This window comes from Misgurnus anguillicaudatus, chromosome 19, assembly GCF_027580225.2.
Source record: "Misgurnus anguillicaudatus chromosome 19, ASM2758022v2, whole genome shotgun sequence".
NCBI classification, from domain to species: Eukaryota; Metazoa; Chordata; class Actinopteri; order Cypriniformes; family Cobitidae; genus Misgurnus; species Misgurnus anguillicaudatus.
This window is the reverse complement of record NC_073355.2, coordinates 6,588,280-6,601,125: the sequence shown is the minus strand read 5'-3', so window position 1 is coordinate 6,601,125 and position 12,846 is coordinate 6,588,280. Positions and strand designations below refer to the sequence as shown.

Here is a 12,846-nt window from a genome sequence, read left to right as displayed (position 1 = left end):
TATGAAAGGTCTTTATACACCACTGATAATATAGGTTTGTATATTATTTTGCATTTCTGTCAAGAGATCCTTCTAAAAATTACACACTGCACCTTTAAATACTGACCTAATATAATACTGATTTTGGCAGTAACTTTTTTTTTAAATGGCGTTTATCGTTTTTCATTTCAATTTCATTGCGACTTTAATATTTTTTATGAGACTTATGATGAAATTAGTTCATAATCTTAACGTTGTATATTTTCTTTTGCCATCTGTTTAATGGCAAATAAAATGCCAAAACATAATGACATATCGTTAAATGACGTATCCACTTCATATATGTGATGGTGGATTTGTGGATCCTGCATGTGTATAAACAAACCCCAATTCCAAGAAAGTTGCATTGAAGAATGCATTGAAATAATCTGTTAACCTGTTCTCTGATATCTACATAGAAGTTATGTGGCTTTATTAAGTGCAAAAATTACCCAGTTATGGTTTTACATGTCTATTTACAACCCTAGGATTTAGGAATGAAATGGCCTATTATTACCTTATTTGAAAGGGACAAAGCAGCTCTTTTGAATAGCACAAGATTTGTGTATACAGACCTTCGGCCCTATTTTAACAATCTAGGCGCATGGTCTAAAGCGCACAGCGCAAGTGCATTTAGGGTGTGTCCAAATCCACTTTTGCTAGTTTAATGATGGAAAAATGGTTTAAAAGATCTAAAAGGGTTGTTCCTATTCTCGTAATGAGTAATAAGTGTGTTTTGGGCATAACGTGCAATAAACCAATAAGAGTCTCATCTCTCAACCCCTTTAAAAGTCAGTTGTAATCTGTCAAGGCGACTCTCTATTTACATGGCAGAGTTTTTAAGCAGAAAAACTGTAAAAAGAGAAGACCACCAGTTTGAGATGTTTGTGTGCTGCTGCGCGTCTATGTGTGTGATTTAAACAAAGTGTATATCCATGTTATCATTCCGTTTATATGCGCATATTACTAATGCACCCATAAATAACAAAAAAAGTGCACTATTGACTTTAGACCAGGTTTTAGTTGGTCAATAGCCTAGTCTATTTTAGTTGCCTCAAAATAACAATGCGCCTGAACACATCTCGTTTTCAAATTTGCTATTTAAATAACGTGGAGCTGGGCATTATGTTTAAGTCAGATGAATATACGGATTTTGCAGAATAATCAATTGTTTGGAGATTGTTAATTGACGTTTCTGAGTGGTAAGTTGTGATGTGGTTTTTTTTATATGGACCTGCAAAACGTAACTGTAAGCCGGTCAATAGAAAAACTTCAGCCTTAACGCTATATAGCATTAACTAGCATATAGTGCTAACTTAGCAGTCACAACTTTGTTTAATGTATAATTTAATGTTGGGGGCGTACATCTCGACTATAACGTGTGTGACGCGTAATACACGAGTGTTGCCAACAAGGAGGTTGTAGAGTGCCCTCTGCTGGACAAACTATACAACGGCAACACTCATGACATGGTTGAAGGCTGTTTCGTTTGTTTTTTTTTTAAATATTAATTTAATGGCCATTATGAATGCCGATACCGATAGTTTGGAAAATGCATAATATCGGTCTGCCAATATATCGGTCGGGCTCTAAAAGAAACAATCATGTTTGAGGCTCATGATATGTCATTACCATGTACACAACTCTTATTATTCATCTATGCCTAGATAAACACAGTTTTACATTCTATGGCACCTTTAAAAGAAAATTAAGGTAAATTTAAATTTGAGCAATTGGATGGTTCTTCCTAGGTAGAGAGTTTCTGCAGTAAACCGTACTGTAAATCATCTGCTCAGTGGTAATGTCACAAAACTCAGCGGACGGGTTTTATTGAACAGATGTGTGCGCAAACAGGTGATGAAATATAAATAAAAAGACAAATACTTGATAATGAAAAATAACAGTCTTATCTTTTTAAACTTTGGAGCAAACAAATAATGATGGAGACCAGGATCAACAAGAAAAGAAATCACTGGGGCATGAGATTATGGTTCATAGGTGTAACACTAAACAAGTCCAAATAAGAACAGAAGGTGGGTATTTATGTGCTCTTCATTGCAAATTTTGAGACTCAGTTGTGTGTGTGATGAATCCATTGAACAGGATGAAGGCTGTGATGATGAAGACCTTGGTAAAAGCGTGACCGTATGCAAGAGTCTTTCAGACATAAACTGGATTGTTTCATCTCTATCTCTGATACAGCCACATGACTTTATGAGTGTGTAACTGCTTCCACAGCCATCCCTCCATCCTCTTGTCATGGTTGACATTGAAGACCAAAGGCCTGTGTTTTGTGTCAAAATAATGCTCTGAGAAGTCATCGTAATTGTCTGTGATGAAGCCGTACGCAGACACCTAAGAGAAAAGCCACAACATAAAACAACAGCACCTAAAATGCTTCATACTCTTCATACAAATAGTTTCCTCAAAAGTAATATACTGAATGTTAATGCATGACATAACGTGCCGTACTGAGCAATGCATTTATCTCAGAACTGCAGCATCTTGTTATTAATATATCTATTATATTTGTTTATAACTAACAATAAGAAAGATTTAAAAAGGCTGTTCATTAACTAATGAGACTTTATTAATGTATTTTAAACAGTAAAGACCTGGTCACAGGTGTGTAAAGCAGCCATGAGCATCAGTGCACCTGTGCTGGGCATGTATATATCTCTGTATTCCTTCATCTGTGGGGAGTTTAAAAACCTGACGATCAAAAGAGCATTAAAGGCAAGAAATAACTCTGAAAAAAGCATCTGTAGATTAATATCCAGAAAAAACAATCACCTGTTAGTGACATACTGAATGAAGTATGGATGGATCATTCTGAACTGTTGAGGATTATTTCCAAAATATCTTGAAGGCCTATTTTAAAGAATCAAAACTAAAGTTTAGAGATCGATGTTAGATAATCATTTACGGTCACTAAAGACCCAAATATGAAATAATGTGGAGTATGGAAGCTTCCCTAGAAAATAAAATAAAGGAAACTTACATTTTCGACTTCATAATCTCAAAATTCTGACCCATTACTATCAAAACTGTTAACTAAATTACTTTAAAAACATTGTTATTTTTGCAATCCAGAAATTACACCTTCTAAGAAATGTTAACATGAACAAAATGTATCCTTATAACACCCACCTATCACCTTCATCAAATCCTGAAGGTATAGACACACCCTGGATGGCGGCCGCCAACATGATATAGTCTCGAGTTTGTGCAGGGATAAAAACATATCGAATGCCCTGCGGAAACAGTATCGTTCACCACAACTTCCATATCATCTGCAAACCAATTTAAAACTATAAAAAATGTCTAATTCCCCAATTCTGAGTTACCGGGTCACGTGGGACATTCGTGAATCCGTCTCTATAATAAGACAAAAAGGAGGTCTTTAGAGAGTTTGCAGTGATGCCATAGAAAGACGTCTTTGTCCCAACATCATCCTCAAAGCCTTTGATGATTGCCGCATTTAACCTAAAGACAAAGATAAATGTTTTTGATCGTCATAGTCTGCTGACATACTGCATATGTCAATTATTGAAAATACACCCGGGTGCTAACTCAAACCTGAAAACATAATCGTGACTGTCTATGACCTTCCCCTGGCCCGATCCTCTCAGTATACCCCCATTACCAACCACGGCACAACGCACACACTCCTGTGAATTGTTTCGCTCGAACAGACGACTGTTAGACGGGTTCCAAAGAAGAGAAAGTGTATTGCCTATCACTGGTATAAAAGAGAGAGAAATAAACATGTTTAAGGGCATTTCTCATTTGGTTCTGTGAGTGTATGAATGGTTTACCTTTAGAAATCTGTCCTTTCCATCCATAAGGCAGAGGAGCGTCCTGGAGCTTTTGCCACTCGGTTGAAGTAAAAGAATCTCGCCACTGAAGAAGAGGCACTAAAAAGTTAAAGCGTTTTTTCAGACTGCTGTCCTTCTTTATGGTGTGTCTTAAAGAGCAGGCTGGTACTGTCTGAAGAGAGACATTCAAGATCATCATTGTCATCATTGTCCATCCAAATTTAGGGTGTGTTGGGGTAAGAAACTCCAAAAAAGCTATTAGTTACTTATTTCTTCTACATGATTATAGGTAACACACAAATCTTTAATAGATGGTCAATTTAAGGTTATATAAAAAATTATTCAACACAATGTTCAAATATAATTCATATAGGATCAGATATTTTATTCTGTAACTGTTCTTTAACTGTTAACCCTTAATCAGTTTTCAAAAAGGATAACGTTTTTGGTGTTTGGGGTCATAGCACCCAAACTTTTAAAGGTGCAGTGTGTAAATTTTAGCGGCGTCTAGTGGTGAGGTTGTGAATTGCAACTAACGGCTCAGTCCACTGCTCACCCCTCGCTTTTGAAACACATAGAGAAGCTACTGTAGCCACCACCGGACAAACAGGTAATCGTCGGAGTCAACTTAGTAATAAAAGTTTGTACTTTAAAGTCTTCTGTAGAAACATGGCGGCACAAAATGGCGACTTCCATGTAAGGGGACCCTCGGTGTATGTAGATAAAAACATCTCATTCTAAGGTTATAAACACATAACGGTTCATTATGAAAGGTCTTTATACACCCCGATAATATAGTTTTGTATATTATTTTGCATTTATGTCAAGAGATCCTTCTAAAAATTACACACTGCACCTTTAAAGAGTAACTAAACCCTAATCCAACTTTTTTTAGTTACTGATCTGTAAGAATGATGTTTTATTAGTGCTGTTCATTGATTTAAGTACGTTTTTTGACATTTGGATATAAAGTGTTTCAATACTACAATATATGGTGTAAAAACGTCTGAGTGCTGCCCTCTTCAGGTTGAACGGTGGCTACTGCAGTTGAATTTTCCTATTGGATGTTGGGTCCAAAAAATGACTCTTGACGTATGCAGGTTCAAGCTTACCACGCCCTTGTTACCATCTCACCACACACTTGGTACGAGCTTAGTTCGTCCCCTCTATCTCTGTTGGGATCTGCCTACTTTTCTTGCATTTTTCAAATATTGCCAGTGGGTGGAGTCAGGCTCTGACCAGGGGTTTAGTTACGCTTTAAAGAACGATTGCATAAGGAAATATAATTTTTATATGGAACTATATCGTTTTTATAATTTACTTCTCAACTATACGTTTATGCTGTTTTTGTAAAAATTCTGATTTTTGAGTCAAAAAAATTAAGGAAAAGTCCAGTGGGGTCCCCTGGGACCCCAAACACTAAATAAATAAAAAATATGAGTCAAACACACAATAAGGGCATGGTTGGCCTAGTTTTAAGGATTAAAAAAATTTTTTTAATAAAAACTGTTATTTCCAGGGGCCTGATTTTTAAAGCGTGCGTACGCCAGACCCACACAAAGGTTGCGATCAATAAAAAACTAACGGGAGAATGTGCGCACCTTTAAGCAAACTCTGAGCCGTGCGTACGCACATTCTGGAGACAAGGGGAATTGGCGACACAGATGGTGAGGTCGAAAGTAGGAGAAAGTAAATGTCATACAAATAAATATATATAGATGCCTCACATAATTTCACTTCATATAATATGTTAGATCCAACGCTATCTCACGAGAATTCGTACATATTTTACAAGTTGGCTAATTTGTATTAATTCATACATTCATACGTTTTTGTACGATTTGCTTTGACCCCTGTGACGTTGGGGTTAGGTGCGGGGTTAGGTTTTGTTGTTTTCATGAGAATCCTACGTTTTTGCAAGATTAACTTTGTATGAATTCATACGAATTAGCCAACTCGTAAAATATGTACGAATTCTGGTGAGATCAGGCTGTTAGATCCACGTTATCATGAAGATTCAGCAAATTCAGCAGTGTTATTTGTGCTTGTACTGATTGATTATTGTATTTACATAGCAGGCTTGTGCACAATTCAGAATTTCAGAATTGGCTTCCATTCAATTCATGAATTGGAATTTGAATTGAATTGACTCCACCCTACATGAAGTTGAATTTGAATTGGAATTGGAATGACAGGAAGTGGAATTAAATTCATGGCAATTCAAAGAAATTCCACAGTCACACAACAGAAAGAATCTCACATACATTCAGTGTTAGGAAAGTTGCTTTGGAAAATTGTTTGGCAACCATTTTAAATACTTGGTAAAATTAAAGCATTCTTGGAAATGAAGTCATGTTACATCGTGTTCCATAAAATTACAATAGCAAAAAATCAAACTTAATTATTTGTTATGTGACTAGAGTTTTTAAAATTAATTGCTGGGGAAAAACATTTCCTGTTAATATAATCTGTACAAACGAATATATTTATAGAATATGTAATGCAATTATATCTGACACTGAAAGCTTCATTTTTAACAATTCACTTACTGTATAATATGTATAAGGATTTCTTTGAATTTCTATTGAATTGCAATTCTGCTTCCTTTAATTCAAACTCGAATTGTAATTCTACATCCCGTTTTTGACATAAATTCAAATTCAATTCAAATTCAAGAATTGAATTGGAATTTAGGAGTCATTCTCAATTCAATTCTGAATTCTGCACAAGCCTGTTACATAGCCGTAAATCTTTTTGTAAAAAAGTTTTACAAATTAATCAGTGCTGTCTCACCATCACAATGTCCACTACTGGAGCGCAGGAGGAGAAGATGGCCCGATTGCATTGAATACAAGACAGCCTCAAATACCCTACCATTAAATATCTACAGAACACAGTGTAAATAACAATATAATTACTATGCCATTTATCATCATATCTCAAAGTGTGGAGAAACAGCCATTAAACTCTCAGACAAACGCTGGCTATTCTCTATGTCCTCATTATATATTATTGATTAATTTTGTATATTTCTGTTGTTTGTAGAGCAAAGAAAAACCCTAGTGCTGCTGGAGAAGAGCTTGCATACATCAGACGGGTGCAATAGGAGCCGAAAACATTTATTTTATTAGTGATACCCCAAATTCATGCTGTGTTAAGATGAGTCTAACTAGCCTGATCCAACCAGACTCTCGTACATTCATTTCATTTGTACAGAGAGTCTGGCAACGCTCCATTGCAAAGCGTTACTTCCGTTAAGGAGGGTCCTCTGTTGAAGTTTAAAACTATTGGATCTGCCCAGAGTCACTCTGAATCTGCCATAACCAATCGCTAACGTTTGGTTGTGACGTATGTCGACTGGCGCACAACCTCAGCGTCATCGTTCTTAGCCACCCCCCTCTGTTCGCTGATTGGACCTGCAGATTTTTGCCGGAGAAAACGAAACTCTACACAGCAGTCCCAGACGTTGTGCTGAAGCGAAATGAAAATGAAGCGGACGCACGTAGGGGGCGGAGCCACGCTAGAGTCTAACGGCTGTAAACATATAAATACTACGGTGACCCCCGTGTGTAATGCTGCGTAATTGCACTCTGTAGGATTATGCCAATGGCTTGCATTTATTGGCGGAGCGCATACCAGTTTACAAAAAACAATTGAATGCCAGTCTCATTAAAATGCGGCTCAGCATTCATGAAGTGATTTCCATTATCTAATTATGGTTAAAAACAGGCGTGTACAGGGCGGGATATGAGGCTGATTCACGTATGCACACTTGCAGATGATCTGTAATTTATAAAAGAAACATTGCTTGCAGGTGTGTGTGTACGCACGCTTTTATAAATCTGAACACACAGTCTAAAAGGGCATGTCCGAATCCACGTTTGCTAATTTAACGACGGGGAAAATGGTTTGTGCGCCAAGTGCACAGTCTAAAAGGTTTGTTCCTATTCTCCTAATGAGTAATGGGTGTGTTTTGGGCGTAACGTGCAATAAACCAATGAGATAAGACTCTCTCATCCCCTTTAAAAGCCAGTTGTGCTCACGCCATGCCGATTCCTTATTTAGATGGCAGAATTTGTAAACTAAAAAACAAAGCAGAGGAAGAATTGCGTTGTTTTCATTAGAATTTAAATAGTTACTTTTGTATTAAAACCTTTAAAAGTCGTTTTCTTTCAGTCATGTAAGTGAAATTAGCAGGCTTTTGATTGCTTTAAATGAATGGATAGCCTACATGATCAGTTTAATCTAAAAAAAATATACAAATATACAAGAAAAGGTTTGTACTCTAAAAATACTTTATTTGTAACAAACAGGAGATAAAGAATTTACAAGTGTGTGAAGATTCAAAACCTTCAGCATTTGGACAGCACCATGAGTGTTTTTGAAAAGCATAAAGCTTCTCATCTCACCATATACAGAGGTACAAAGTCATCATATACAATAATCTGTGGGGTAGCATTTAAAAAACATTAAATAGATGCAATATTTGCATTTGTTTAGCAAGACATTTTATTACTGACCAGGCTACAGGTGAAGCAGCTCTTTACACCTACTAACATCTCGTAATTGGTCCTCATTCATGTCCAAGAGACTCAATAATAATCTTTTACATTTAAATCCTTTAATTTTTATATTTAAAAAACGTTTGTGTGCTACTGCGCATCCACGTGTGTGATAAGCAAACGCGTGTTGTCGTCCCGTTTGTAAGCGCGTTTTGCTAACGTACTCTTTAAATAACAAAAACAGTATTGCGCCATTGACTTTAGACCAGGTTATAGTTGGTCAAAGGGGTAGTTTATTTTAGTTGCCTCAAAATAGCAACGTGCCAACAATGCGCCTGTACACACCAGAACACCCATGGGCTCAAAATTGGGCGCATTTGCTATTTAAACAACGTGGCGCTAAATGGAACATGATAATTGCGCCGGATTGAAACTAGCAAATGACAATTGCTTTGCGCAAGTGTATGATAGGGCTCTAAATCTTTGCTTTTGGGCGCACATAAGACCCCTGATCTTGATTCTGATTGGTCTATAGCTCTAAAGCTGTGGTTTATTAATAATAAAACACTGTATGTCCGCTGTACACAATGTTTCTGTGTATCATTGCACAACACCCTTACCCTTTTGTAAACATATGTGAAACACTGTTCACAGTTGGTTGTATAATTATATATTCATGGCTGTGCTGAATCGTAAATAAGTCAGAGCTGAAAAGGTTGTTGTGGACTCCGCTTTGCATCCTGCCCTTTGTGCATTACATACAGCAAAGCCTCTGCTACTTTAATGTTTACTTAAACAAAGGGGACCTTATTCCAAGAATCTCCAGTAGCAGTTTCAACACAAAGTGGCATGGCATCAGGAACCAGAAGGTTATTTGTAGATTACACACAAATGTGCTCACAGATACAGTAGTCTACTTACCTCCTCTTCAGTATTAACTGATTCAATCGAGGTCTCTTCAGCCTCTATAACAGCCCTGAGAAAATAAAAAAGTACCATGAGCTATAACATATTTACATTTAAACTGCATACATTAAGATTAAGATAAAATGGGATTGTTTATCTTCAATATTCATCCATTTAAAACAAAGGAGTGTCTGCATTTCTAACATATAAGCTGTGTCCCAATTCGAAGGCTGCAACTTTCTACGGACACGACCTCAGAAGGCAAATGCTCAGTTTTGAGGGTCAAAGCCACCGAAGTCCACAAAGAGAACTGAAATGAGACGGTATAGTCTTAATTTGCATCCATAATTTGCATCACCTGCTGTATGCGCCCACTGCACCTGTCAGTGGGACACAGCGGAGACGGTTGTGAAGGATCTATTAACAGTGCAGAGAATTTTGAGGCTTCATTTTAAAAAGCCTTCGAATTTGGACAGCCTTACTAGTCCCAGTCGCACTGCGGTGACGCAATCGGTCTTAAAGGGACACTCCACTTTTTTTGAAAATATAGTAATTTTCCAGCTCCCCTACAGTTAAACATTTGATTTTTACTGTTTTGGAATCCATTCAGCTGATCTCCAGGTCTGGCGCTACCACTTTTAGCATAGCTTAGCACAACTCACTGAATCCGACCAGACCACTAGCATCTCAAAAATAAACAAAGAGTTTGGATATTTTTCCTATTTAAACAACGGAAAATTAAAAGTTGCGATTTTCTAGGCAGATATGGCTAGGAACTATACTCTAATTCTGGCGTAATAATCAAGGACTTTGCTGATGTACATGGTTGCAGGTGGCGTAGTGATATTATGCACTGCCCGAAAGTAGTCCCCTTGGTTACAATAGCAGGGAACTATTTTCAGGTGCTGCGTAATATCATTGCGCCTCCTGCAGCCATGTTACAGCAGCAAAGTCCTTGATTATTACACCAGAATGAGAGTATAGTTCCTAGCTATATCTGCCTAGAAAATCACAACTTTTAATTTTCTGTCGGTCTTAGTATACGATGTAACTACAGAAGAGTCAAGTTTTAAATAGGAAAAATATCAAAACTCTGGTTATCTTTTAGCATGATGCTAATGGTCTAATCGGATTCAATGGATTGTGCTAAGCTATGCTTAAAGTGCTACATCCTGAGGCACTATATTCAAGTGAACTATAGGTAATGAGGGGATGGAGGCTATTGGGACACAACCTGTAACTGTTTTGTACTTTATTCAAGTGCACTGAGGCTTTGAATAAAAAAAAATTGTCAACATTTGAAGTGGATCAAAACAGTTCATCAAAGTGGCCCTAAGACAAGAATGGGTATGGTTATTTGTTTTTATGAAAGGATTAGATACAAGGTTGACTATTTAATTTTTACACTATTTAGCAAAACAAATTGTAGCTTACTAACTAAAATGTACTTGCTGGTATTTTTTAGTGAATTCAAGTATACTTTATTTATACCTGGGAATGTGCCTGCATATTTAGCAACATGTATGAATGGATCTAAGGAAGGACAACATTAAATTCAAACTTTTTAAATCAATATTTCTCATATAACCCGACCGCATCTGAACCCACCTCTCATATATTGTGTCCCAGTCCTCTGATGTTGGTGATGATGACGACGTCAATCTCATAAAATTCCAGTAAATGAGTAAAACGCATGCACACAGGACAGGAAGCAGTTTCAGGTTACGAAAGCACAACAATCGATAAATCCACGCGCAGACAGTGCGCGTGCTGTTCAGTGATGAACCAGCAGGAAAACTCAACCTCATGGTCCTAAAATGTCCTAAAAGTTATTTAATTGTCGGTAAATGCTTCAGAGTGAATAGCCGAATGGCTGATGCTTTCCCAAAACGAGTTGTACAAGTTATGCAAACGACCAGTACAACCAGTTTCCTACATCTCTGATCAGTGAAATTCTACAGGCGCAACAGGAAGAATCACAAAATCCGTGACCACCCATATAACGAGTTTTTTTCTTTTAAATTATTTAATAGCAGGAAGGCTCACGCATGCACGATGAGACGCATCTCAGTCAGTTCACAGGCCACACCTTCACGCTGAAAAGAGATCATTTTTCTTGCTATACAATGGACGAGGCGCAGACATACGCAGGGAGTTTTATGCTGAGTTCATAGCCGCCGCGAATTTAGTTTTCATTTTTAGGTGTGCTCAACTTTACGTAGTGCCGCAAGAACCGACATGCAGATGACATCAAAGTACCGCGAAAACGAGTCGAGAAATCATACGGAGGAGTCTGATTTCAAATCGCTCTCGCACTACCTGTCATCCACCTGGGTGCACGGTACGCGCGCGCACGCACGCACGCACGAGTGAACGTTGGTACAAGATGCGATGAATCCGTTAAATAATGCAGGTTGAGGAATATATCCAAATTGTGCTAAAAAACTTTGATTCAGTCAAAAACATTACAACTGCTTTGCAGCCAGAAGCTTTAGCTTACCTGAAAGACAGTAGAGGACTACAGAAAAATCCAACTAAGACCAGCATAAGCTGGTGAGCTGGTTTTAGCTGGTCTCCCAGCTTGGTTTTAGCTGGTGTAGCAAGCTGGTCTAGCAGTGTTTTGGTCACTAAGCAGAACTTAGCTGGTCAGGCTGGAGCTGACTCACCAGCTTTGCCAGGCTGGTAGGACCAACTACTGCCACCCTAAACCAGCTAAAACCAGCTACCAGCTTATGCTGGTCTTAGCTGGATTTTTCAGTAGGGTAGAGATGTATCACTCTAAAAACAAACGGTGCTAAATAGCACTAAAAGTGGTTCATTGGCTCGTAATCATAGGGGAACCCTTTTAAGTGCCATATAGCACCTATGTAGAACCATATTGTGCTATATAGAACCATAAGTGGTGCTATATCACCCCTTTTAGTTCTTCATAGCTACTAAATAGCACTTAAAAGGGTTGTCCAATGATTACAAGCTTTTAGGGCTATTTAGCACAACGGTTTTTTTTTAAATTTCATTATTACTGTATTTCATATACATCTAGGCATCAAAATGTGCAAAGTGCTGGTCAGTTGGCTCATTTGGTGCCAGATTGTATTATAATTTGGATACATTTGTATTTTTTAAAGGGACATTCCATTTTTTTAAATATGCTACTTTTTTAGCTCCCCTAGAGTTAAACATTTGATTTTTACCGTTTTGGAATCCATTCAGCTGATCTGCGGGTCTGGTGCTACCACTTTAGCATAATCCATTGAATCTGATTAGACCATTAGCATCGCGCTAAAAATGAACCAAAGAGTTTCGATATTTTTCCTATTTAAAACTTGACTCTTCTGTAGTTACATCGTGTACTAAGACCGACAGAAAATTAAAAGTTGTGAGGAACTATACTCTCATTCTTGCGTAATAGTTAAGGACTTTGGAGCTGTAGCATGGCTGCAGCAGGCATAGTGATATTACACACTGCCCGAAAATAGTCCCCTGCCATTGAAAGTTACTAAGCGGACTATTTTCGGCTGCTGCGTAATATCATTGCGCCTCCTCCAGTCATGTTATGGCTGCAAAGTCCTTGATTATTACGCCAAAATGAGAGTATAGTT

The 12,846-nt window shown here is 37.6% G+C and overlaps 1 protein-coding gene across 1 annotated transcript; it reads right to left on the bottom strand.

Annotated features, from left to right (window-relative positions):
* Positions 1 to 1,827: 1,827 nt before the first annotated feature.
* st6galnac2 (ST6 (alpha-N-acetyl-neuraminyl-2,3-beta-galactosyl-1,3)-N-acetylgalactosaminide alpha-2,6-sialyltransferase 2) lies at positions 1,828 to 11,575 on the bottom strand. The gene is made up of 9 exons (XM_055185153.2): positions 10,853 to 11,575; positions 9,260 to 9,314; positions 3,837 to 4,008; positions 3,598 to 3,760; positions 3,366 to 3,504; positions 3,169 to 3,272; positions 2,812 to 2,889; positions 2,634 to 2,730; positions 1,828 to 2,373 (listed from the first exon to the last, which is right to left on the bottom strand). Exons 1-9 carry the CDS (start codon positions 11,050 to 11,052, stop codon positions 2,206 to 2,208), a joined length of 1,176 nt encoding a protein of 391 aa, XP_055041128.2. The 5' UTR covers positions 11,053 to 11,575; the 3' UTR covers positions 1,828 to 2,205.
* Between the last annotated feature and the right edge of the window lie 1,271 nt (positions 11,576 to 12,846).